At 41.4% G+C, this 26,553-nt stretch overlaps 3 protein-coding genes across 3 annotated transcripts; 2 read left to right on the top strand and 1 right to left on the bottom strand.

Annotated features, from left to right (window-relative positions):
• Window positions 1-654: 654 nt before the first annotated feature.
• hsp90b1 (heat shock protein 90, beta (grp94), member 1) lies at window positions 655-10,322 on the bottom strand. Its single transcript, XM_085778133.1, has 18 exons — window positions 10,194-10,322; window positions 9,552-9,657; window positions 9,139-9,280; window positions 8,936-9,052; window positions 8,480-8,823; window positions 8,237-8,348; window positions 7,313-7,441; window positions 7,083-7,199; window positions 6,194-6,331; window positions 4,896-4,973; window positions 4,721-4,786; window positions 3,897-4,166; window positions 2,770-3,015; window positions 2,505-2,641; window positions 2,335-2,413; window positions 1,339-1,494; window positions 1,024-1,122; window positions 655-919 (listed from the first exon to the last, which is right to left on the bottom strand). The coding sequence occupies exons 1-18, from the start codon at window positions 10,240-10,242 to the stop codon at window positions 893-895; spliced, it is 2,412 nt and encodes an 803-aa protein (XP_085634259.1). The 5' UTR covers window positions 10,243-10,322; the 3' UTR covers window positions 655-892.
• Window positions 10,323-12,789: 2,467 nt separating this feature from the next.
• nt5dc3 (5'-nucleotidase domain containing 3) lies at window positions 12,790-21,545 on the top strand. The gene is made up of 14 exons (XM_085778129.1): window positions 12,790-13,162; window positions 13,645-13,829; window positions 13,974-14,048; window positions 14,168-14,223; window positions 14,425-14,515; window positions 14,602-14,739; window positions 16,358-16,418; window positions 16,633-16,735; window positions 18,228-18,329; window positions 18,507-18,588; window positions 18,677-18,763; window positions 20,285-20,425; window positions 20,536-20,600; window positions 20,714-21,545. Exons 1-14 carry the CDS (start codon window positions 12,877-12,879, stop codon window positions 20,967-20,969), a joined length of 1,728 nt encoding a protein of 575 aa, XP_085634255.1. The 5' UTR covers window positions 12,790-12,876; the 3' UTR covers window positions 20,970-21,545.
• Window positions 21,546-23,263: 1,718 nt separating this feature from the next.
• Window positions 23,264-26,084, top strand: parietopsin. The gene is made up of 4 exons (XM_085780532.1): window positions 23,264-23,636; window positions 23,870-24,198; window positions 24,694-24,939; window positions 25,917-26,084. Exons 1-4 carry the CDS (start codon window positions 23,282-23,284, stop codon window positions 26,070-26,072), a joined length of 1,086 nt encoding a protein of 361 aa, XP_085636658.1. The 5' UTR covers window positions 23,264-23,281; the 3' UTR covers window positions 26,073-26,084.
• The last annotated feature ends 469 nt before the right edge of the window (window positions 26,085-26,553 follow it).

Raw genomic sequence — 26,553 nt, 5'->3', positions numbered from 1 at the left:
TTGGTCTAGTACTGGTCTTAATTTCATTTTATTGGTCTGTCATCACATGTTTTTATTGTTTTAACTGTCTTTACCTTTGTGAAATGAGCAAGGAGAGATGAAGGAGTAGTTCTACAGCTGGGAAGAAAAAAAAAAACTGCCAAAAGAGCAGAGCTATTATTTGCCACAGTTGCCATCGTAGCTCTGTGAGAACCCTCCTCCCCCTGCTCTGGCTCATATCCGTCACCTTTAGGCACAACATATTCTAATTCAGGTGAACATATGACATGACACAACCGAATGCAACAGTGCTGCAGCTTATCTGTTAAACTCACAATTTAAAACTGCAGGTTTTTAAGACAAAGGGTTTGATCTGAATCATACTGATATCAAATGTTAGAAGAGACCAGAGACAGTTCATTTCAGGAGATAACAAGAATTGTGCGTATACTGTGCTCCCTGAACCATAGATCCTAAAGGTTGTTTCTGCTTGATGCCTCTCCACAGACCAGTGGAGCTCACCAGCTGTGAAACTGCCAGACTTACAAATGTGAAGAAATTCTGAATCATGCTCACATACAGTGCATACGCAAAGTATTCCCCCTTCAATGTTGTTTATTGTGAGTACCGGTATGTATGTATATATATTTAGATGTATGAAGCTCACACTGCATGTCCTTTTTCCAGGAAACATTTATTCGATCAAGAGACAGGATCGCATCTTTCCATAAACAAGTCAGTTAAATATTAACAAATTTACAGTCATGAGGAATGTAAAAAAAACCCAAAAACAAACAATGCACGCCTTAAAAAACCCAGAGATGCCACCCACATAAATCGACCACAGAGGCATTGGAACAAGATACAAATCCTGTTCCCAGCTGTATTCTTAAATCTTCTTCCATTCAGTGCTTCACAGTTCATCTTTGTCCGTCTTTGTCTGCAAAAGGAGCAAAATCAGGATTAGGAAAAAAGACAAATGAGTGAATAGTGTGCAAACAAAGTATTTCCATCTTCATCAAGATGCCATGTCAGTGTTCTCACCGTTTCATCATCATCGTCCTCATCTACAATTTCGTCTTTATCTTCAGAGTCATCATCCTCAGGTGACTCCTCTGGCTCCTCCTCTGGTTCTTCTTCAATCTGTACAACAGTCACAAAGAGACAAAATGAGAAAATGAGGGAAATGGGAGGCATAAAGTGTTTAAAAAGACAGAAGACTACAAAAAGTGGAACTATTTCTAGTGAAAACACAAGTTCAATCATGTCAGAGAATACGTTCACAGACTATGAAGGGGAGACGACTTGACAACATTTGCTATATAAATGTATATGCACAATAATACAGTAGCGACTTGCCTGTTCATCCAGAGGTACATTCATGCTGAGTCGGAGCATGCGCTCTATCCTGTCACCATAAGCCTTTGTGTCGACCAGCTGGTAACCCGAGCGCAATGTCGCCGTCTCAAACAGAACCACAGCCAGATCTGATGCAGTCTGGTCCTCAGCATTAGTCTGGGGGGCACAAGGTGAGGAAACCGTTAAGATTTGTGCACATCATAGATTAGATCCCCATATCAGATGTGCAGCGTGTTTTAAAGGGATAGTTCACCCAAAATTGAAATTTCACTCATTATCTACTCACCCTCATGTGGACTAAGGGCTGGGAGAAGTTTCAGAGTCCTCCGTGGCTTCTCTGAGTTACAGGGGGTCTCGGCGTAGCAGTGCATGTCCATATAACGGTTGCAAATGGATACCAACTGTCTTCGTAACAAAAAGACACACCAAAAAACATCCAAATGCCTCCATGCTGCTCGTATGTAATGTCCGTCTTGTATTGAAGCCCCGAAATGCAAAATTGTCCCGGAAAAATTAAATAAGTCTATATTTCAAGCTTGTTTGTAGTGGAAGCTTCTCGAAGCTCCTCTTCCCGGTTCGTCAAATTTAGACGAACTGGGAAGAGGAGCTTCCGCTACAAACAAGCTTGAAAAATAGACTTGTTTAATTTTTTTCGGGACAATTTCGCATTTCGGGGCTTCAATACAAGACGGACATTACATACGAGCAGCATGGAGGCATTTGGATGTTTTTTTGTTACGAAGACAGTTGGTATCCATTTGCAACCGTTATATGGACATGCACTGCTACGTCGAGACCCCCTGTAACTCAGAGAAGCCACGGATAACTCTGAAACTTCTCCCAGCCCTTAGTCCACATGAGGGTGAGTAGATAATGAGTGACATTTCAATTTTGGGTGAACTATCCCTTTAAAATGGTCAAAACTAGATTACCTGAGATAAATGACATACATCTATGACTTTTGCTTAGCAACAATATCACACTTGTCAGACTTACATCGATTCTGTTAAGCATCTGCTTGATGAGGGGATGTTTAGGGTTGATTTCTAGTGTTTTCTTCTGGCTGGCGTAATAACTAAAAAAAAAAAAAAGAGAGGCTCTCAATAAAGATTTAGACATGCCATAATATTGTTATTTACAAGATAATCATCCTTATCATTACTCACTTTGTGGAAATGTCTTTTCCTGTCTGGTAAGCCTGTGCTTTCATGATCCTCTCCATGTTTCCTGACCAGCCGTACTGACTGGCAACCAGAGCGCAGGGTGAGTCAGTCAGCCTCTGAGAGAGCACAGCTTTCTCAATCTGTGGAACAGACAGCATCATAACATGAGTTGATAGAACGACCATAACCAAGTAGCTGTAGCCACATTTATAATACTTCTGTACCGATTTTCAATGTCATATTCATTGCAAATGACTTGGCCCTTCACCTTGTCCTTCAGGGCCTTGTCCTTCAGCCAAGTGGTCAGAGGTTCATACTCCTTCTCCAGCGCCTCCCTCTTCTCTTTGGCCTTGTCGCTCTCATCGAATTTGACACCTTCCTTTGCCACATTCTGGAAACGTTTCCCATCGAACTCGGGCAGTGCCTGGATGCAGTATTCATCCACAGGCTCCGTCAGATAGATCACCTCGTAGCCCTTCTTCAGCAGCTTCTCCACGAAGGGAGAAGATTCAGCCTGCAGAGGGAAAAAAACTGTTAATCACAAGATTCAGACAACCTTTATCGTACAAGTTTGCAGGTCTGCAATTTGATCACATCTTCTATCCACCACTTTATTTTCCCTTGATCCATTGCGTCACACCAACAAGTCGGTTTTAGTAGCATTCTAGCGAGCGGCTAACTGGTAGCGTTAGCCACCGGTGTAGGTACCAAATGTGGGGGCTCCGGGCTGCCAAAACCGTTGTGACTAAATCTGATGTTTGTTAAGTCTATAAAATGAATTATTGAACAAACATTACTATTTCTGTGTGCACGTTTTTGTAATTAGTCATGGTTATCGTAGTTGTTAGCTTTGCTGCTGCTGACAGCTAAATTAACAGCATAGCAGTAGCTAAGCTAACATCAGGAAGTCAGCTGTCAAAACCCTCCCGTTGTGGGACACAACATGAAACTACTCCAGTTAGCTCAGTCATGTTGGAACTAGGATATCCGCTGGAAAAAATATTTTTCATGGACCGTTTATTGAGTTATTGTTTATTGACACTGCTAACGGCTAACAGCTAACGGTTAGCCCAGCTAATCTAAAACGTTTGTTCAACAATTCGTTTTATAGACTTCACTGACATCAGAGTAGTCGCAACGGTGATATAGTGACGTGAAAATGTGACATAAAGCTAAAACCTCGTCCGTATTGTTCTCATTAAAATTACGTGATGATTATAAATAAAGTCATCACGGCCAATGTCTTTTTTTTTTTTTTCGGCCAATGTCTATCAACCAGTCTATGCTATCAACAATACAGTAACAGTGGAATGGAGTGTCATGGCGACACCCAGCGTCATTCTCCGGAAAGTGGTGGATAAAGGTGTTTTGTTGTGTTTGTCTTTTTTCTCTCACCTCCTTCCTGCTTGTGCCAGCCATGAAGTAAATCTTATCCTGCTTCTCCTTCATGCGCTCAACGTACTGCTCCAGGCTTGCCACCTCTGTTTGGCTGTTGGAGGTCTGGAAGCGCAGCAGCTTGGCCAGACGGGTCCTGTTGGAGTGATCCTCGATCACACCCAACTTGATGTTGGTTCCAAACTCCTTCCAGAACTTATCGTTGTACTCTTCCTCTGCAATCTTCTTGATCATGTCCAAAGTCTTACGTACCAGCTTCTTACGGATAACCTGAGCAATAGGGGTGGGAGAAAAAATCGGTTCACATAAATATCGCAATATCTTTTTGTGTGAATTTTTTTGAATATTGTGCAATGTGCATTTGTTAGCCTTTTTTACATACAGAGAGTCCAGGTTTTGAAAAGGGTTTAAGTTCACTTGATAATAAAGTATGTTAAGGCTCCTACAGTATTTGTGTGCAGATAAATCTGCAATATCGTAGAATCGCAATTTAAATCGAATCGCCATCCAAAAAATCGTAGAAGAATCGAATCAGGAGAAAAGCATATCGTCCCAGCCCTACTGAGCAAGTACAACAAGAGCAACAATTTCTGAATTGTTCACTTATATCAAGCTCCTTAACATGTTCCCCATTTCACTTTTTTTCCCTTTCCCCCTCTTCTACCCGAAAAACTTCTGATTTAAATGTGCTATGTGAATATTGCTTGTCTTTTTGCATCTAGTTTTAAAATGCCAATTGATATCAGTGAAGGCCAGATACATTATATTCTATACATGTAAATATGGTACTGAGATGTTTTATTCATGTTTGATATGGAGCTCACCTTAAGCAGTTTGTGCTGCTGCAGAGTCTCTCTGGACACATTCAGGGGAAGGTCATCGGAATCAACCTGACAAAATTAATTTACATTAAATCACAGTGTAGATGCAATTTACGTAAGATATGGCTGAAAAGTGCAGAACAGCTGAACAGCACATAAGCAGTCAGAAATCACTCACCACTCCCTTGACGAAGTTCAGGTACTTGGGCATCATGTCGTTGAAGTCATCTGTGATGAAAACTCTCCTGACAAACAGCTGTGTCAAAAAGTATATGTAAGGAATGAAGCAGTCAATAAAATTTCACAGTATCATTCCACAAGTAAATACTGCCCCTTAAAGGTTGGGTCTGGAGTTTTGTGCCCAAAAATAAACATTAGGCTTGTACAAATGAAATCCGTCTTAATCATCACCAATGGGCTTCTAGTCCTCTGTGGTGGTGGATGTGTCTACAGCGCCCCCTCCCCCTGCCTGGATTTTGGTCTTTTGCTCTGTTTTGTTATGCACATGGACGTTTTTTGGGCGGACAGCGAGAGAGTCGCGAGAGAGTCGGTGTTTCTCTCCAGCCAATGACTGAGCTCAGGTAAAGCTATGTGCAGCAGCGTAGGAGGCTCAGGGCTGCCAGCCGCACTAGCTGTATCTGATGCTAACGAGGGCTAGCACGTCTTTCTCTCTCTCAACAGTCAGGACCGCAAAGAAAAAGAAATACAGTCTGAGTGAAGCGCTGTCACCGACACTGGTAACAAGTATTAGGGCCGTTGTAGTGAGCTAGCTCGATGCTAACTTCGGCTAGCGGTAGTGGTTAGCATCTGCCGCTAACACCGTCTTCCCAGCTCACCACAACGGCATAACAACTAGGGCTGCAACTAACGATTATTTTCAATATCGATTAATCTGTAGATTATTTAAGCAATTAATCGATTAGTTGTTTGGTCAATAAGATGTTAAAAAAATGTTGAAAAATGTCAATCAGTGTTTCCCAGACCACAAGATGACATCCATATGTCTTGTTTCGTCCACAAACCAAAGAGATACTTAGATGTGAATATTTCTGGTTTCTTTGTTCCTTTATGACAATAAACTAAGAAGCTGAAATCAGAGAATTTGGACTTTAATTCTTATAAAAGCTACTCAAACCGATTATTCGATTATCAAAATAGTTGACAGTTAATTTAACAATCAAATATTGTTCGATTAATCGATAAATTGTTGCAGCTCTAATAACAACATAACACAGAGGCTCCCATTGGTGGTGATGGACGAGTATCGGCCCACGGCTCCAGTGCTTCACTCAGACTGTATTTCCTTTCCTTTCGGTGCTGACTGCTGCTGCTGTCTGGGGCAGGAGGCTGCACCGTTGAGCCCGAGAGGAGGGGCGCAGTTGGAATGTTTTGTTTACAAACTGCAACGAACAAAACTCCAGACTCTACCTTTAAAATAAAAGAAGAAGAAACAAGAGTATAGTTGGAAGCCCATACCTTGATGTAGTCGTTCTTCTTGGAGCCGTACTCATCAAACAGGCCGCGGGGAGCTGACTTTGGCACGAACAGGATGGACTTAAAGGTAACCTCACCCTCAGCTGTGAAGTGGATGTGGGCCAGAGGGTCGTCACTGTCCTGTTGGGGAACACAACATAGTCTGATTTACTAAAAGACCCATTTTGCCCAACATAGTTACTGAACAAGAAGTACATCAGAAGGGAGGTTCATATTGCCGAGAGTGTATGTATAATACAAAGAACAGTTCTGTACAGAGAATGGTTGTCTGGAACTCTCTACCAGTTCATATTGCTCATGAAAGTAACAAAGATCGGTTTAAATTGCTGTTAAACAGTATCTCCTAGAATTTAATTAATTATGATTTAACATATTTAGTTTATAAAGAGGACTGGTTTACAGTTGTGGTTGTACTCTTTTTCTTGGAGTGGATATATGTGTATGGGTAGTTGAAGTGCATGGTTGCAGTCACTTCAGACAGTTAATGCTTATTTATGTGATTAATTTTATTTTTTTTAATTTATTTACTTTGTGTGTGTATTATATTAGATTATTCAAGGTATTTAAGTATAGAATGGAATCTGAGTAGAGAAATGGTGATGTCTGTGGTGTCTGTCAAATGTCTGTCAGATTTTTTTTTTCTGTGGTTTGTTCATTATTAGGGAGCCTTTGTTGTTTGTTCTTGTTGTGTCATGTATAAATGTGTGTTTCTTATGTGTAAATGTGGATGTTTATGTGTATGTTGTGTGTATGTAGGACCCCAGGAAGAATAGCCGATGCTGCTGCGGGTGCTAATGGGGATCCTAATAAAGAAAAAAAAAAAAAATTTAGGCTGATGATGATGATAAACTGTCACTTTCCAGGTACCTACCTTGGAGAAGGTCTTGTAGAAGGCCGTGTACTCATCCTCCTCAACCTCCTTAGCTTGTCTTTGCCAGATGGGCTTGATGTCATTCATCAGTTCCCAGTCCCACACAGTCTTTTCAACCTACGGCACAAGCACCGTGCAATTTTAAATACATTGAAAAATATAGTGCACGATATTAATATAGTAAATACAAATGACATCTGACATCACATGCCCTTTACTGGACTTCCTACCTTCTTTGTCTTTGGCTTGTCTTTATCCTCCTCCTCTTCTTCTACCTCAGCCTCGTCCTCAGCAGCCTCTTTCTCTGGTTCGTCTGCTGCTGCGGCGTCTTCGTCGATTGGCTCCTCAACTGTCTCAGTCTGGCATATTGAGAGGAAGAAATTATGCATCAGTCATTTGATCATTTCCATATTTATCAGTTTCATGAAAGAACTACACTGAGATGAGGTTTAAAGGGATAGTTCAACATTTTGGCAAATTGGCCCATTGCCATAATCGCTATAGTCATAGCAGTAGGTTCGTTACCTTTAATTGTCGGTGTAAGCTATTTTAGAACGGTGGAGCAGAGCAGCAGGCTGCTCAGGGCTATGCTATGGAGGCTAAGGGAATTTCTTGGTTTCCCTCATCAAACTCATCAAATACACAATCCAACAACTCAAAAACGCTGTTGTGGACAAGTTGTGACCTGCACAATCACCACACTATGAGATAATAACAGAACGTTACAAGACGGAGCTGTTTTAGAGGGAAATTCATGCAAAACCGCTGATGCGCGTTGTGTTCAGGGACAGTTTTTCAGCAAGCAGACTCTGTATTTACCCTGTATTCACCTCGAAAACGGCTCAGTTTCATAACGTTCCATTATTATCGCATAGCGTGGTGATTGTGCAGGTCACAACTTGTCCACGAAAGCGTTGGAGTTTTGGGATTTTGTATTCGATGAGTTTGATGAGGGAAACCAAGAAATTCCTTTAGCCTCCGTAGCGTAGCTCTGAGCAGCTCGCCGCTCTGCTCCGCCGTTCTAAAAATAGCTTACACCGACAAATAAAGGTAACGAACCTACTGCTATGACTATAGCGATTATGGCAATGGGCCAATTTGCCAAAATGTTGAACTATCCCTTTAAGTGTGGAGGAAGCATCTCATGTAATCACCTTGCTGGCCCAAACGTAGATGGGGAAATTGATGAACTGAGAGTATTTCCTGACGAGGTTCTTGATGGTCTCAAGCTCCAGATAGTCTGAGGCCTCCTCTTTAAGCACAAGTCTGAGGTTGGAAGATGGAGAAGATTTAATTTCAGAATGGATAATATTATAATGTGAGACTAGTATTAGTATAGAACGGTGTTAAAGGTCTATTTGGACTTGGAGACAATAGAAAACAGAATGTAAACTTACGTGATGGTGGTTCCTCTGCCTAGCGTGTCCCCGCGGGGGTCCTCAATGACTGAGAACTGATTCGAGTCAGATTCCCAGATGTGCTGGGTGCCGTTGTTGTGCTTTGAGGTCACTATGACGCTGTCGGCGACGAGGAAAGCGGAGTAGAAACCCACACCAAACTGGCCGATCAGCTCTGAGGTAGACTGCCCCTCCGACTGTCCCTCCGACTGCATCTCTGTCATTTTGTTGAGGAACTCACTCGTGCCAGACTTCGCAATTGTGCCCAAATTCTTCACCAACTCTTCTTTGGTCATTCCAACACCAGTGTCAGTGATGTGCAGCATGTTCCTCTCTTTGTCAGACTGGAGAGGGGAACAATACCGTGAAATTACTAACAGACCAAGAATTATAGCATTACCAACCTAGAATACTACTAACATTAATAACTATAATCACCCTATATCTTTTACATACTTTTATTTTGATGGTCAGCTCTTCATTGGCAGCCATGGCATCTTCATTGGTTAGAGACAACAAGCGGATCTTATCCAGAGCATCAGAGGCATTGGAAATCAGCTCCCTGAGGAAGATCTGGAACAGGGAATCCAAGTATTAGATGACTCCTTGCCATGGAAGAAAACCATTCATGTTGGTACATCAAAATACTTCCTACTCACCTCCTTGTTCTTATAGAGAGAGTTGATAATCAGCTTCATCATACGGTTAACTTCAGCCTGAAAGACGTGTTTTTCAGACTTTTCCCTGATTTCCTTCACCTGAGCTGCATTCAGCCCATCCAACTGAATCGCCTCCTCCTCTCTAGGATTAGACAAATGTGCAGACACACAAACACACAGGTGAGATCAACTACCATCAACCATGGAAATCTGTTTTCTGCCTGACCTACTAGTGTACGTTTACGTGCAGTAAAAATTGCAGAACTTTTCCTGCCACTAACATTTTGTGTGCACAACTTGGTCACACTGACCTTGGGCTGTTAACTTGAGGCTTAGCTGACCTTCTCTAACAGAGGTATAAAAAACAAGTGACTCTAAAAGTGAAATGTGTAAATATTGAAAGTGACACCTACCTTTGCACCACCTCGTCATCTGTTCTGGAGCCATCCCTGCTTTTACCCAGGTCATCCTCTACTGTCCCGTCAATGTCCACTTCATCATCATCTGCCTTAACAGCAGCTGCCAAGGAGGAAACGTGTGTCAAATTTAAGTCAATCTTACTCAACACTGCAGATAACGTTACGCCTAAAGAAGTCTTTAGCAGCTAAGATTATCTTTAGGAGAATGGCGCTCTGCTAAGGCATGCTCAGAATCACCAAATAAGCAAAGTGTAAGGTTAGGAGCTAGTCTATGGATGTAGCGTTACATGAGAAAGAACAGGTTTTAATAGCGGTGTTAGCTTAAACATATATGGTGTGGCTGGAAACTTCTGGAAAGGAAATGAGGAATAAATGGATACTAGCGTCACTGGTAGTAATGTAGGCTAACGTTACAGAAACCAAGTGGCCATACAGTACAGCCTGTCATTCGGAAAACGATTACAGCCTACTTGGAAACTGCAAATCAATGAGGGCTGCAATCTAAGGTGAGCACAGAAAAAGCATAAAGCAAGTTACCGTTACGTTAGCTTACCAACTAACCGTAACCGTTGGCTACAATGTCGACTAATTAAAAAAGAGAAGTGAAGCAGTGACGCAAACCCGCCCGCTACTCACCAAATGATAAGAGTGCGACAATAACACCTATCAACCAAACTCGTTTCATTTTAAGCTCAATGGCGATGTTGTTCTTCAGCTGTTCAGACAAAAGCCGGGCACCAGCGCACGCTGCTCTGCCTTTACAACAGAGACTGACAAGCTGGCTCTCCCACCAAAAGAGCCCACTCTGTTCAACCCGTGACAACCGGCCAATGGCTGCGCACCACGCACAACCTTCGCCCAATCACAGCCGAGCACACCGTACATGCTGTCCAATCAGATTCTTCAACATAAGTCAATACCCGAAAATCGTGGCTAGACACCATTGGCCAAGAATGAATGATCGGCACATCACTTCCGAAAATGTAACTTACCTCTAGTAAAGAAAAAAAAACATTTGTGTACATATTAGTTAAACTTTGATTTGCTGATGCAGTGTCACATGTTGAAGTGACATGTTGATGCCATAGACTGTAAAAAGAAGGTTGATGCCTGACGAAAATATGGGTGTGATTTGCAGCATAATGTTCTGTCTGTACCATAGACTGTACACATGACTATTTATATTTGCATACGATAAAGATGTGGTTCTGTAGTAATATTTCCTACTCAAAGGGGACATACTTAGCTCATCTAATGTGTTCTTGTCCCATTGGGTGGCAATGTTCAGATTTTATTCCCAACACAGATCTGTTATAGCAGCAGGTTACCGCTGCTGGATAGTGCATGCCATTCTGCGCACACGACGGCTGTGTGTCTGCCTACCCGGATCCGTCATGTGTAGGAGTACAGTAGGCTACAAGTGTCACATTGCAGTTATATGATGACATAGCCTACTAAATCAGAATAATGTCGAACATAGGTTAGGCTAATTTGTCATTTTAGAACTATTTTTGGCTCCTCTATGTGCCATCATGTAGAATATTAAATATATATATCAGTGGGCTATAGCCTATTGTTTTTCCAACTGTCAAAACTCCAAAGGGTTGATTTAAAAAAAAAAGGAAATTAGCAAGCATGGCTAGTATCAACTTACAGATGCATGTTTTAACTTGTTAAATTTGTTCTTTGTTTTTTAATTGATAACTGGGGCATTATCTGGAGGTTCTCTGAGTGTCTGGGTATGACACCGCCATACATGGCAGTTAATGCAGCTCAGTCAGGTCTGTAGGCTACTTTACAGCAGGTATGTAATGATTGATTATTTTCTGGATTATGTATATGTAATGCATATAGTGACTGTCTCAGCTGCTTAATGGACAATAAAGCAACTGAACTCCCAGGGTCAAAGGATCCAAACACATGACCTGCTCACCATGCTGACTTTTCATTTTAGGTGCAATAGAAGAGCAACAGGTCATTTTATTTAAATGTGTATGTGCTCTCAGCTGAAGGCACTGACAATTTGAATGGGTGGAGCAAAGTAATTGTAGGAAAATAGTCATATGACTGTGGCATGCTCTGACAGGCATGAGCCTACTGGCACAACAAAATATCATATCTTAATTTATTATTGGAGATAGCCTACTGTATACATTTACAAGATTAGTGACTTGAGGAAGGGATATTGCGTTCATATGGATTTAGGCATTCTGGGAAACGAGAGGACAAGCTGGCAAAAGAGGCAATTAGGAGCTGTCCATGCCAGTATGAAATTGTCAAAAGCATTGTCAAGGGAAATAAATAAATAAGTACAAGTAATAATCAGCAGACTGGGGATTGGACACGGTAACTTCAATCGGACATTGCACATCATGGGGAAACAGGTCGGTGTGACCTGACAGGAGGCTGGGTCAATTGAGCAAGTTTGTTTATTTATTTATTTTGCACCAACACATCATTTAAAACAGCATGAACAATCATCATGACTGGTCAGGGCCGTTGCTAGGAATTCTGGACCCCCTGAAAGTATACTAAAGTGGGCCCCTGCCCCCTGACTTTTCCACTTTTTTTCATAGACTACGTATGTATTATCATTTCTTATTTAGCCTACTTTGTTTTGATGCCAATGCAGCATTACTATGAGTATCAGTCAGGGTCTTATGCACAATAATTCAGTCATACAAAGATTAGACTACTGGGGGTTTTTGTGGGCCCTACTGGTCCCCTAGAATTATCATCACCTTTCTCCCCTATACAACAGCCCTGTGACTGGGATTTATATATATATATATAATCATGTAGAAAATTCACACAGGAGAGATGGGCATTGCTGGAGGATTTGAGGAAAATAGGACAGGTGGCCAGAATGAAGAGCATTTTAAAATATGGGGATAATATGCATAATGCATTTTTTCTTCTTTTTTTTTTACCGGTGACTGGACAAACCTAATATAATACATCCATCCATGGGACAAACCTACAGTAAACGAATTGAGTTGAAGATATTGAGTGGATTAATGGAGCCTGAAGGTGGCAGCACTGCAACACGGGGGATGCTAGCTGGCCTTAAACCAAGATGAAGAAGAAGAAGGGAAAAAAAAACAATTTTTTTCAATGAACTTTATTGAAAAAGGTTGACAAGACAACAAGAATTCCCAGCAGTTTTTAAACACGGACGTGACGCAGGGAGAAACCGTCCAGGCAGGGACACCTTCGACATCTCAGAGGAGTCTCTGCTCGCCGCATGTATTCGTCCAGTAACGTCCAGTAGTCCGCTGCGACAAACAAACACCCGGGCTGTCATTCCAAGAACAGAGCTATGGCGCCTTTGTCTTTACCGCTGTTGTCACTCCTGAAACACAAGAACTGTCTGCAGAAAGCGACTGTTTTCTGCAATGTCTTTCGGGGTTTACACAGTCGGCCATTCAGGTCTTGCTTATGGAAATGGAATTTTAGGACGATACACCTTCGAGTCGGTCAGCTACTGCCACAGCAGTCCACAGTGAAAACCCACGCAGCGTCTGTTTCTAGCAGCTCTTCACACCGTCAGGACACGACAGAAAGACTGTGGTCTGTTTACAATGAGACCAAACGGCAGACAGAAGGTAATGAGCTACGTATTCAAGGTACAGCTTTGTTGTGAACATGTGAAGACAAGTGTCCAAAAGGCATCAACTGTTGTCACAGTCTGGCCTACACATTTCATAGAAATAACACACTGTATCTATGGGCTGTGATACTTTGTTTTAATCATAAAGAACAACTGTAAAGGATAATACTATCCAGTGCAGCAGGCATGCAGTTAAGGCTGCATGTTTATTTTTAGTTTATACTGGTTTATTATTAGCCTTAACCTATATAATATTTTAGTGTTTGTGTTATTTTGTCCTAACTCTAAAACAATTTGAAAACTATACCCAGTGTCCAATCAGGTAGTACCCAAATATTAACAGAAAACAACATGAAACCGTAACATACGTATAATGTACTTGGTTGCGTGTGTAGTGTTGAGAATTTGACAGATTAAAATAAATTCAACCCAAATGGAAACAAACTGCAGAATAATCTCCAGTGTCTTTATTCTCAGATCTCATCCCTGCCATATTCACCAACTCAGTCAACCCAGATACCATTTTTGCCAACAACGAGATGAGCTTGCGAGACATAGAGATCTATGGCTTCGACTATGACTATACCCTGGCATTCTACTCCAGCCACCTCCACACCCTCATCTTCAACATAGCCCGGGACATCCTCATCACTAAACACAGGGTTTGTGACTGGTTTATACCTGTCACTAATCTGTCCACACATTTTTTCCAAATGCAATACAACCATATAACCAACCAACACGCACTTTCCTGTATCTGCTATGTTGTCACTGAAAACTCACGTCAAGCACTTTTTTTTCTTTAGTATCCAGAGGGTCTGCGAAAGTATGAGTATATTCCAAATTTTGCTGTAAGAGGGCTTCACTATGATGTTCAAAAGGTAATTTTGTCTTTTTTTTTGTCTAACCTGAACAGAATGAAACATTTAATTAAAAAATATTTTGCACATATTGAACTATAAACCATGTGTGAGGATCAGTTCAATTATTTTTTTCACAGGCACTGCTGATGAAGATAGATGCTTTCCACTACATCCAGTTGGGAACTGTTTACAGGTGTCCGTGCATTATAATAATAATAATAAAAAAAAATAAAAAAACAGGGTAGTGGGTAAATGTATGAAACACAATGTGAGTTTAATACAGTTTTTTTTGCACCACAACAGATGTAGACAGTTAAAATGTTTGAATGGTGCAGTGATTCAACAGAACTTACTGTGCTTCCTGCTTATGTAATAGTCTATGTTTCTCTTCCAGGGGTCTTCATCCAGTTCCCGATGAGGAAGTCATTGCCATGTATGAAGGTTGTCACGTACCATTAGAGCACATGAGCGACTTCTATGGCAAGGTGATGAGAACTTCAACACTTGTCTGTATTAATGCAGATGTAGGCATAAACAACAGCATCTAATCATGTGTGTTATTCTCCTGCAGAGTTCACATGGGCACACAATGAAACAGTTCATGGATATATTCTCCCTACCTGAGATGACCCTTCTTTCCTGTGTTAATGATTTCTTCATGGGGCACAATATTGACTATGAGCCAGTCCACCTGTACAAAGATGTAAAGGTAAACTCTCTTCTTATCAGACTCTCATACCCTTATTCTTTATTGTTTACAGAAACTGATTTAATGAATGTTATGTATAAACGTGTTTGAAGTTTGACTTGATACTCCTGCCATTCAATGCCGCCTTATTTTAGCTCTGAAAACTGGTGTCAAATTTTAGTCTAGCAAGCCTGCCTCCAGTCATCTGAGTCTGCTCCTGGTGGCTCTGCTACCTCAAAGGGAGAGAGAGGGGTGAGACATCAGTAATGTGTTCCTGTTCCCCCTTTCAGGGCAGTTGTTGCACTGGTGCTGTGCGTCACTGAAGCGTTTTTGACAGATTGCTGTCATTAAAAAGCCCTCACACACTATTTCATGAGTGCTTTCTAACATCTTTTCAAGGGCGCCCTCCTTTTCCTTTTTTTCTTACCAAGTCTGATTCATTATTCAGCATTAAAGGACAATTCTGGGCAAATTCTGTATTTTCCTAACATTTTAGGTCTAAAAGAAGGAATCTGAAGATTTTCAGTTTAATTGCTCCTGTTTTGCGGTAGTTGTGTCTGTCCCCGCATCGCCATGGCAGCGATGAATGGGAGCGGATTGAAGTTCCGCTGCTTAGGCTGTTTACATCCCTCAAAGCCGCAATTATTTTCCACAGACAGCGTCAGATGGCTACTCAAACATGCACCGAGAAGTTTATTTACTTCAAGCAAGCCGACATGTTTGTAAAACTAGATCTAATTCAAAGTCTTGCGGAGTCTCACACGAGACCCAAGTTGACGCGCTCGCTGTGTTCACGTGCAGTTGGACTCGGAAGCTCTTGTTTGTGTCATAAACACAGGAATATCAACTCTTGACTTGCTTTAAGTGTACATTTTTTTCCACAGACAGCGTCAGATATCGACTCAAACATGCACCGAGAAGTTTGTTTCCTTCAAGCAAGTCAAGAGTTGATATTCCTGTGTTTATGACACAAACAGTAGCTCCGACTGCACGTGAACACAGCGAGCATGTCAACTTGGGTCTTGCACGAGACTCCGGGAGACTTTGAATTAGATCTAGTTTTACAAACATGTCGGCTTGCTTGAAGTGCACAAACTTCTCGATGCATGTTTGAGTCGCCATCTGACGCTGTCTGTGGAAAAAAATTGCGGCTTTGAGGGATGTAAACAGCCTAAGTAACGGAACTTGCATCCGCTCCAATTCATTGCAGCTGTGGCGATGCAGGGACAGACGCAACTACCGCAAAACAGGAGCAATTAAACTGAAAATCTTCAGATTCCTTCTTTTAGACCTAAATGTTAGGAAAATACAGCCCGGAATTGTCCTTTAAACCTGTCTTTAAAAAAAAAACAAAAAACGTATTTTCCTTTAAGTTTGCCCATAAATGTGCAGCTCTGTTCATTCATTCAGTGATTCACAAGATACACTCTTCAAAATGTGGTGGATGAAATTTCTCTTGTTTCACATGGTTTGCTTTCTTGAAGTTTATTTGAACTCAATGATGCAATTTCTTTATGTTTCCAATCAATCATCCATTTACATACAGAACAAAGTGTTGCTAGGAGATCTGACTGCTAACATTGTGCCACTCAAGTCAAGACTTTCTTGCTGAGGGCTGTTTACTTTTTTGTCTTCACAGGAAGCCATTCGAGATGTTCATGTCAAGGGCATTATGTACCGAGCTGTGGAGGCAGATATTGGTAATATAACTCTGTTTGAACTAATGTTTCCAAAACAATGATATGGCCACAAATTGAGTTGTTGCCAAGACATGAAAAACTGATTTGGAAATAATGAGGCTATGATGTGAAAACACAAAGTGGTGTATTGCTCACTCAAATTGTATCAATACCACTCATACACTTTTCCCTTCCCTTTCCTTGCCTCACTCTGTTGTTCTCTGTTGTTCCTTAGATAAATACATTTGCTATGGTGAGCAAAGCCACGCTGTGCTGAAAAAGCTGTCAGAGCATGGAAAAAAGATGTTCCTCATCACAAATAGCCCCTTTGACTTTGTGTAAGTGGGAGCAAACAGAGTGCAAGTTCTTGCCGGTGTGGTTAATTAAAATCATTGTGTACTGGTTTACTGTGTACTATCTACAAATATTTGATAGATGTCACAGCATAATGCTCCCAACCTTTATGGATGGGGCAGAAAAACACACACATAAAAGTCATACTGCGTTTACATGGACTTGAGTATCCCGGTTATGATCATATTTGGGATACTACAGACATGAAAACCTGGTTATTCATATCCTTGTTTACATGATAAATACCAGTATCCCGGTTTCTGACAATTGCATCTTATTTGTGCAGGCGCTTGTGGTTCTTACTCTTACTTAATAACACAAGCCGCAGCAGTTTTTACATCTGTCGAAATGAGACCCTAACCAGCCTTGTGCAGCCTATTCACTGACTTTAACAGCTCAGCGTTTCAATGCTTTTTTCCATCGCAACATCGAAGGATGTTTAATACTTTAATTTGAAAGGCAAAGCTCCATTTCCTCGTCACTCCGAAATTATGAATGGTTTTCCGCTGTCGCTGTCAGGGAGGAATTTGTGGTGATGCCGGTGAAGAAGTAGTACCAGAGTCCTGTATGTCTTACGCTGAAGGAGTTTATTTACTTGATCAAGGAGAGTCGTCAACACAGCATGAGTGTGTGAGGCCACCTCAGTTCTAAGGGTCAAACAACAAAGCTCAGATTCTTATACTAGAAAGGTGGACCGAGACAGCAAGGGGGAGATGTGTTAACATCCAACTGGCTATAGTGCATAAACATGAAGATAAGGATTCACACCAGCTAAGTGTTATCCAGTGACAGTGAGCGTTATCCTCTGACTCTACAGCTATGTCTGCAACCTGCCAGAGAGTGAGATTGAAGACGCCAAAGAGCGACCATGGCCTTGGCATGTTCCTCAGAGAGATAACTGACCCCAGCAGTAATCTAACAGAAAGTCCTTTAATTCATAGCTCTCCACTATAACACAGAGGGGTTGACCATTAACTACACAAACTATCTATAGGGAAGTGAAATTATTCTCTAACAGTCGCAACTGTCAGAAACTGGGAATAGGCGTGTACATGCTACAGTATTGCGTTCTCTTTCAGAGTTCTCCGGGTAGCAAAACTGGGTTTCTCTAAACTGGGATACTGGTTCATGCACAAACACAAAAATGGTAGGCCTACACTCAAAAATCCAATCGTATTCGGGATACTCAAGTCAATGTAAACACACTGACTGACTGTGATTACCTTTTGCATAGCCCTTGATCTAATATGTTGCTACTTTAAGTCATCACAGCAACAAACACATGCAACAGCAAAATTTAAAATAACATGGTTGTCACACTGTTGTAGTAAAGACAGACATGTTATTACTGATGGTTGCATCACTCTCTCTCTGTACTGTGCTGTCAGCTCAGGTGTTTGAAATTGTGTGCTCACTGTGAGTTGTGCGTTAAGATATTACTGACAAAATAACAGCTTGACTCTTTGTCTTCCTCAGCGACCGAGGAATGAGCTACATCGTAGGGAAGGACTGGAGGGATCTGTTCGATGTTGTCATTGTTCAGGCCGACAAACCTGGTTTCTTCAATGACAGGAGAAAGTAAGTTTGTTGCAGCCGTGTCCACATGTCAAATGAAGTTCATCCTATGCCTGTTGTGTTCCACTAAAGGTCTCAATGGATCACACAGACCTGTAATCACATTTGTAAAAAGAATATGCATAGATGTATGTGTGATTTACAGTTTGTTGATATTATAAGATATTTTGTTTTTACCAGACCCTTCAGGCGAGTGACAGACAAAGGTGCGTTGCTGTGGGACAGGATTCACAAGTTGGAAAAGGGGCAAATATACAAACAGGTGAGATGGCAGGAAAATGTCATGTCATGCTAGCTAATTATGTCAAATTACACCTGAACATATCTTGAAGGAACTTTTTGCTCTCTAGGGAAACCTTTACGAGTTCCTGCGACTCACTGGCTGGAGTGGATCCAAAGTGCTCTACTTTGGTGATCACATCTACAGCGACTTGGCAGTAAGCAATACCCAGACATACTGTATATACAAGAAATACCTCATTGCAACTGCACAAAACAGTGTGGTATGATCTACATTTTGATATTAAGATTACAGAATGGACTGCTGTTTTAGTTGTTATTGCTTACAATTTAAATAGGAGTTCATCTTTACATACAACAGTCTGAATCCAAAACGCTCTGGTGGACAAGTTGTGACCTGCACATTCACCACGCTATGAGATAATAACGGAACGTTACAAGACGGAGTTGTTTTCTAGGCAAATGCAGAGACTGCTTGCTGAAAAACTGCTCCTGAAGGCAACTTGCATCAGCAGTTTTGCATGAATTTACCTCTAAAACAACTCTGTCTCGTAACTTTCCGTTATTATCTCATAGCGTGGTGAATGTGCAGGTCACAACTTGTCCACCAGAGCGTTTTGGAGTTGTTGGATTGTGTATTTGATGAGGGAAACCAAGAAATCCCATTAGCCTCTGTAGCGTAGCTCTGAGCTTGGCCGTTCTAAAAATAGCCTGCACCGACAAATAAAGGTAATGAACCTACAGCTATGACTATAGGGATTATAGCAATGGGCCAATTTGCCAAAATGTTGAACTATTCCTTTAAAATGCGCGCAGGCGGCTGCATCAGCTAAAACAACGATTTCTTCTCCATTCTCCATCCATATGTTATTTTGATCATGCACGGTGAAAAACAAGGATCTAAAGGCAGTGTTGGGCAAAATATTCTGGAAAAGTATTGATTACTCCTTTTAAAAGTAGCCTAATCAAGTTACTCTTCTGATTACTCCATTTCCAAAGCATTTAATTACCGTATGCAAGTTACATTATTAATAGTTACAAATAAAACTCGTCAGTTTGGCACAGACTCGACTTTTCGCTTTGATGGCGTCATGTCCACTTCCATGTCTCTCTGTATACACCGACATCACCGGGATTACGGCAGTTGAGTGACAAGCGACTGACGACCAGAGAAATGACGTGGACTTGGGATTTCCCATCTCGAGCGACGAGCGACTTTTCGCGTGTTTCTCCAGACTTGAAGACCAAAAGATTGATCCCTTTCTGACAGGCCCCGATCGCTCCTGGTGGACTAAAAACCATAAAACATCCATGCTAAATATCTGCAGCCTCTTGCCACCTGTGCGCGTTTTAATGACGCCATCAAACACCCTTTGTGGTGAGACACTCACGTGATTGGCTACAGATGATCCCTATTTATGAATCTTATGTTTTTTATGTGAATATTCTTTTAATTACAAAACATATTTGTGTGTGCATTGAAAATGTATTTGTGTTTTGAGCCACATATATATAAATCCCCAAATACATTTGTGAATCTTCTTTTGTGCATTTATTCCTTTCTGTGTGCATTTATTCATTGTGAGATTGTTCTAGCTCCATATTTTATGCATGTGGACACAAGCCAAACACATAATTTGTTAATCATAGACATTCCATGCATGCTGTATACACTGTTTTGCAGCTGAAGACTGGTCTTCTGGTCCTTTGTTCTGCAGGATCTAACTCTGAAACATGGCTGGAGGACAGGTGCCATCATCCCTGAGCTGAGGAAAGAGATCAAGATAATGAATACGGAGGAGTATGTGCATATGATGACTTGGTTACAGGCACTGACTGGACTTATCGAACAAATGCAGGTCAAGAACTTTGCAAAAACTTTTGTGTCACATCTCTCTTGCAGCATTTCTCCTTCCTGCCTCTGAGCTCAACTCTTCGTGCTTAACTTCTGTGCACTGCTCCCAAACAGGTACACAGGGACCTGCCATCTCAAGCTGTTGTTGAGGAGTGGATCCAAGAAAGAGAAGCCATGAGGTAATGCAAATGATTACTTTGGCATTCATTTATTCATTGGCATACATTTACTAAGCTCCTCTATTAAAGCTGAACTAACCACATGCCTAAGTATGAATGTAATTTAATTGCAGGCCACAGACGAAGGACATCTTTAACGCACAGTTTGGGAGTCTTTTCCGAACATACCACAACCCCACTTACTTCTCACGCCGACTGTCGCGCTTCGCTGACATCTACATGCCCTCCATCAGCTGTCTCCTCAACTACGACTTCCAGCACACCTTCTTCCCCCGCCGCACTCCCCTGCAGCACGAGGCCCCTTTCTGGCCTGAGAACAGTTCTGCTAACTCCACACAGCTCCACAAGACCAAAGCAGGGTCTGATTAAAGACAGGGCAAGTGATTGTTCAGATTGACTGATCTCCATTGCTGATTTAAAGTTAACCCTTTTTTTTTTCAAGTTTTGGGTTATGGCATTTTAGAGGGCGCATGTCACATTTTAAATTGTGTATAACTGGTAACAACCATATAAATTGTTGATGTTTATTAAGCTTTAAATTAGTACGTATAAACTGCCAAATAATTCAGTGAATGTTGTGCTTTTCAAGCCAACTGCCCTGTGACAGAACAAGCTGCTTGACTATTGAATTGGAAAAATGCATACTGCACTTGGACCTGTAATCAGAAAGCACTGATTGGTTTTGGTTTGCATGCCTGAGTGTGCGTCTTTGTATGAGAGAGGCATGTAGTGCAACATTGAGCTAGAATTATGCATTGACACTGTTTAAACAACAGGGGGCAGTCACATCAAGTCTACAGTAGATCCCCGCTGCATGAATCACTACTCCTTGAGAATCATCTTTGCCTTTTCAAAACTGTAGAGAAGAGATTATGATTACGAGATACGATGAAATATTCATGTGCGTCATTTACATTACAAATGGTGTGGCCTTAATCTCTTGTTAATACTGCTGCATAGCGTACTGTATATTTTTCTAATGGCCTAATATAATTACGGTAATCAAAATTTCTAGTTTTGCCAGTTAGTTAATATCATTTTGAACTGAACACTCTGACGCATTGTACTTTGATTGTCAGATCATTTTTTTATTTATTCATTTTTTACAAAACACAGCCTGTATTTCTCATTTTGACAGATATTGTAATACCTGTCAGAAAAATATAGAGCAGCATTAGTGCATAAACTTTGGTTCATGGACTGTATATAAAAGAGGTGTGGTTACTGCGAGTGTCTGTGGGGTTCTCGCTTTTTGCAGAAAATGTGTGGAATGCTAGAGTGAGGGCTGCAGAGAGGGAATATATTTATCATGTAAAAGCTGAAATCTTATGATTTTTTTACACTATTAAATTGGAAAAGGGGGATTCTTTCATACCAGTGGCCACAACCAAGACTTCATGGCGTCTTTACTTTATTTTCCCCTGTAGTTTTACATTTGTCTTGATAAAGTGTATTTTTATTTCACTATTTATTAAAATGTAAATGGCTCAACTGTCTCAGCCCAATGGTTATCTCATTAATGTGAAGCATCTTGAAATGACTGCGTCCAGTCCGAGTGAATGTAATACAGTGGTTCCCAACCGTTTTTGGTTCGTGACCCCATTTTGACATCACAAATTAATGCATTTTATTTGAACTCAATTTATATTCGAGAAAGTGAAAGTATAGAATTCAGTTCTTTAAGATTGTGTGGTGTTTTAATCATAATTTTAAAAAGAATACGAATTAAAGGGACAACGAGGAGTTTTGGAAAAGCGAAGCGTTTTCACACTACATTTATGAGCCTCCGCGCGCACCGTAAAATTCTTTGACCGGCGCGAGACAGACTCATGTTTTCATTCATCAATAATTAAAGTCAGAGGTTCAAAGAGGTTCACATACCGTCGTAGTTCTGAGTAAACGGCGATTCAGCTGCGTTATTCTCATGACTCGCCACAAAACCGAAAGTAAGGAAACGCTGGTCGGCTCGACCAGCATTTCCACCACCACTAATAATAACAAAATAACAATAGACACGTATTCATATCTATTTCAAGCACCAAAACAGTTCATTCTCATGACTGAAGGAGTGTTTTCACAAGGGATTTGAAATTCAATCCTCAAATTTCCAGCATTTGGCCTAAATTATTTCTTTTATAACCGAATAGAAACTCCTCGTTGTCCCTTTAATTAAAAGAATATATTCATGAGTATTTAATTTTATCAATTAGCTACTAGACATTTCAGGCGACCCCACGTGGGGTCCCGACCCCAAGGTTGAAAAACTCTGAAATATAGGCTACTGAACGTGTAGTCTAGGCTACTTGTGCACTGTAGGCTACTTCTACGTTTACCATGAGCCCTATGACCAACAACAAATGACATGCTGCATGACTAGAAAATTAAGTTTGAGGACTAATTAATCCCTTGATAATAACCCCTTCAACTTTCCAATTAGCATTATAGCCGCAGGCTTGTTGGGATTAATCCTTCCAAATCGTGTTACGGACCAATTTCCTATATTGAATTTGGGGCTTTCTCCATCGGACCAGGTGCTCAAACTGGCAACTTGGAAACAGGAAAAAGCCGAGTGATTCAACAGGGATCAACGATGATAAGATCGATGACGCCGTGTCCTGGCCTGAGCTCGGTGTCTGTGGCTTCAGTCTCACTTGTTTTCACCTCAACTTCCCCACGGCACCATGGACAGCAACGTGACGACGCCGTGGAACTCCAGCTCTCACCCTCCATCCATCCCTGCAGCGATCGAGACCATGGCGCCCACCGTCTTCCCTCGGGTGGGCTACAGTGTACTTTCTTTCCTCATGTTCATCAACACGGTCTTGACAGTTTTCAACAACGGGCTCGTTATCACTGTGATGCTGAGGAATCCTTCTCTCCTCCATCCTATGAACGTTTTCATCCTCAGCCTGGCTCTGTCTGACCTGATGATAGGCCTGTGCGGCTCCCTGGTCGTTACCATCACTAACTACCAAGGCTCTTTCTTTATTGGCCACACAGCCTGTGTGTTTCAAGGATTTGCTGTCAATTATTTTGGTAAGTGAAGATGTGAAACAGGGCTATAGCACCATTCACACTATTATTCACACTATATCCTAAAAAGAGTATGTAATTTTCTTTAAAAAGTGGTCATTAAATTCATTCTTGATTTATGAAACAAGCCAGCTGTACTCCAGAGTGCAAAATCCTCAGTGAAGGAGTTTACCCACTTCTTATAGAGATTCTGTTTGGACCAGGAGTAAGATTTATTTATGTTTTTGCTTTCCCAGGCTTGGTTTCTCTCTGCACTCTGACCCTGCTTGCCTATGAGCGCTACAATGTAGTGTGTAAACCAAGAGCTGGTTGGAAATTGAGCATGCGGAGGAGCATCATCGGGCTTCTGTTGGTCTGGGTCTTCTGCTTGTTTTGGGCTGTGGCTCCTTTATTTGGCTGGAGCTCGTATGGACCTGAGGGAGTCCAGACCTCCTGCTCCCTGGCCTGGGAACAGAGATCATGGAGCAACTACAGCTATCTCATCCTCTACACGCTCATCTGCTTCCTTTTCCCAGTTGCAGTCATCATCTACTGTTACTCCAAAGTGCTTACGTCTATGAACAAGGTGGGTTCAGTATGCTTTTTCATCATATAAATAGAATCATATAATATGAATAATATCCTATTCATCATACGGTAACACTTTACAATTATGGTCCCTTAATTAACGTTAGTTAGTACATTATTAAGCAAAATGAATGTGTTAATTAATGCTGAGTAATGCATATATAATGATAACTAATTGTATTATTCAACTTTTATTATTACTTAACAATTTATTAACTAACTTTGAGTAGTAAACATTAATTAACTGCTTACTACATGAATTAATGGGTTTCCTAATCCTAAGTAATACATAAACAGTTAATTCATGCTTAATAATGTACTAACTAACGTTAATTGGGACCCTTATTGTAAAGTGTTACCCATCATACATTTACACATTTAAAACAGCATTGGAAACCCCCACCTGTGTCCCCATGTGTTTTCAATCTACCACCTACAAACCAAAACAGGTTATTAGCTTTTAATGGAGGTCATATTTGTTTTTCACCCACAGCTAAACAGGAGCGTTGAGTTACAGGGTGGGCGCTCCAGCCAAAAGGAGAATGATCGTGCCATCAGTATGGTGCTGGCCATGATAATAGCTTTTTTTGTGTGCTGGCTGCCCTACACGGCATTATCAGTGGTGGTAGTTGTGGATCCAGAGCTCTACATCCCTCCACTGCTTGCAACCATGCCTATGTATTTTGCCAAGACCAGCCCCGTCTATAATCCAATCATCTACTTCCTCTCCAACAAACAGGTAAGCTGAAGTCCATGAGAAAGAGAGCAAGAACAAATAGTGGCACAATACAGTTTTGCATGTGTTAATGTCTGAAAGGGAGACTCATGTGTCTGGGAGGCAACCGCCATTCTGACATCCCACCAGTCCAACATATTGTCTAAATGGCAAACACTTAAAGCAGAAGTAAGCGATCCGGTGGTTTTGGCTAACTTCTTGTCAGCCGATGGAGTTAGCAGTCCCCGCCCTCGTCCCTACGTCACCACATGCACGCGCATCCCTTGGCTGCACACACAGAGAGGACCGCCCCTTTATGCCGTTCTCTCTCCTCATTGGATAAAGGTTGTAGGATACAAGGAAAGTTTTCTCCTCGGCTTACAGCAGAGCAGAGTGACCGACAGACCCGTGTTTCAGACCAAACACTCTATGTAAGTGATTGCCGTCGGAAGATACAACTATTTAAGACTCATATTAACACAAACATTCCACTTACTTCTGCTTTAAATTTCTATCAAATGTCCCGTCATTCCGACAATTTTTTCCTCCTATGGTCGGAATGACGGTATTTTTTTCTTTTTTTAAACGTCCTGCCTTTCCGACAATTCCTATAATAGCGTATTTTTTCCCCCAAAAGATTTTGCACTGGTTGAGCTTAGGCAATGATGAAAGGACTTGGTTAAGTTTAGTAAAAAGACCAGGTAGAGACTAGGCAGGCAGACTAGTCCCTGTCTGCTCTGCTGCGTAATTACCAAAACCATGTGGATTTTCCTCTATCAGCATGTCTTAAAGAAGGGAGTCACCTGTTGAGTAATGCACATTTCCTTATATTGAAAGCCTTGTCGAAATGGTGGGATGTTGACATGTCGGAATAGCGGTATGCCGGAATGGTGATACGTCTAAATGGTGGGATGTCGGAGTGGTGGGATGTCGGAATGACAGCATGTAACCCATGTGTCTCATGACAGGGTGAATATGTCTTTTATTTCTCTGTCCAACAGTTCCGTGACTCTGCTCTGGAGGTGTTGTCATGTGGCCACTACATCCCCCACGGGCCCACAGCCGTCAGCATCAACATGCACACCTTCAGCAGGAGAAGCCGAGTGACTTCGTTAAGCAGGAGTGTCAACACACACAGCAAGGTGCTGCCTCTGTAACTTTTCCCCAGCCTGGTTGTCAGTTTACTAGAACCTCGTCGAGGACACATCTGCAGACTGGTGCAATTCAGAGAGATCATCACTGTAACCAGATGAGAACAAAATCAGTGCAGAGACCTACAGCTGATATTCAGAAGGTGGACAAAACAGCTGGAAAACCATAGTACATGCAGTTCTGCAATCCAATCCAATACCACTGAAAAAAGTTATTTTGTTCATCATTTGTTTTGTTTAATATCTTTTTGAGACTTATGTCTTGGCATTTTATTGCAGGGTGTTCCTGCTGTAGGTTTTATATTTCTGTGATTTCCTTAGCTCAATATACTTAGCCTTTTCATATACTGTATGTGTGAATGTGCTAGCCAAAAGAAACAGACAACACTGACTGAAATTAATGTTTTCATTTGTATTTTCAACAAGACTGGGCAAGTTAAATACAACCAGACTGCAGCGAGAGAGAGAGAGAGTGAGTATGGAATTC

This window comes from Trachurus japonicus, chromosome 6 (assembly GCF_045865225.1).
Source record: "Trachurus japonicus isolate A0001 chromosome 6, Traja_1.0".
Classification (NCBI taxonomy): Eukaryota; Metazoa; Chordata; class Actinopteri; order Carangiformes; family Carangidae; genus Trachurus; species Trachurus japonicus.
Note: the sequence above shows the minus strand (reverse complement) of the source record. Positions and strands in the feature narration are given on the sequence as shown.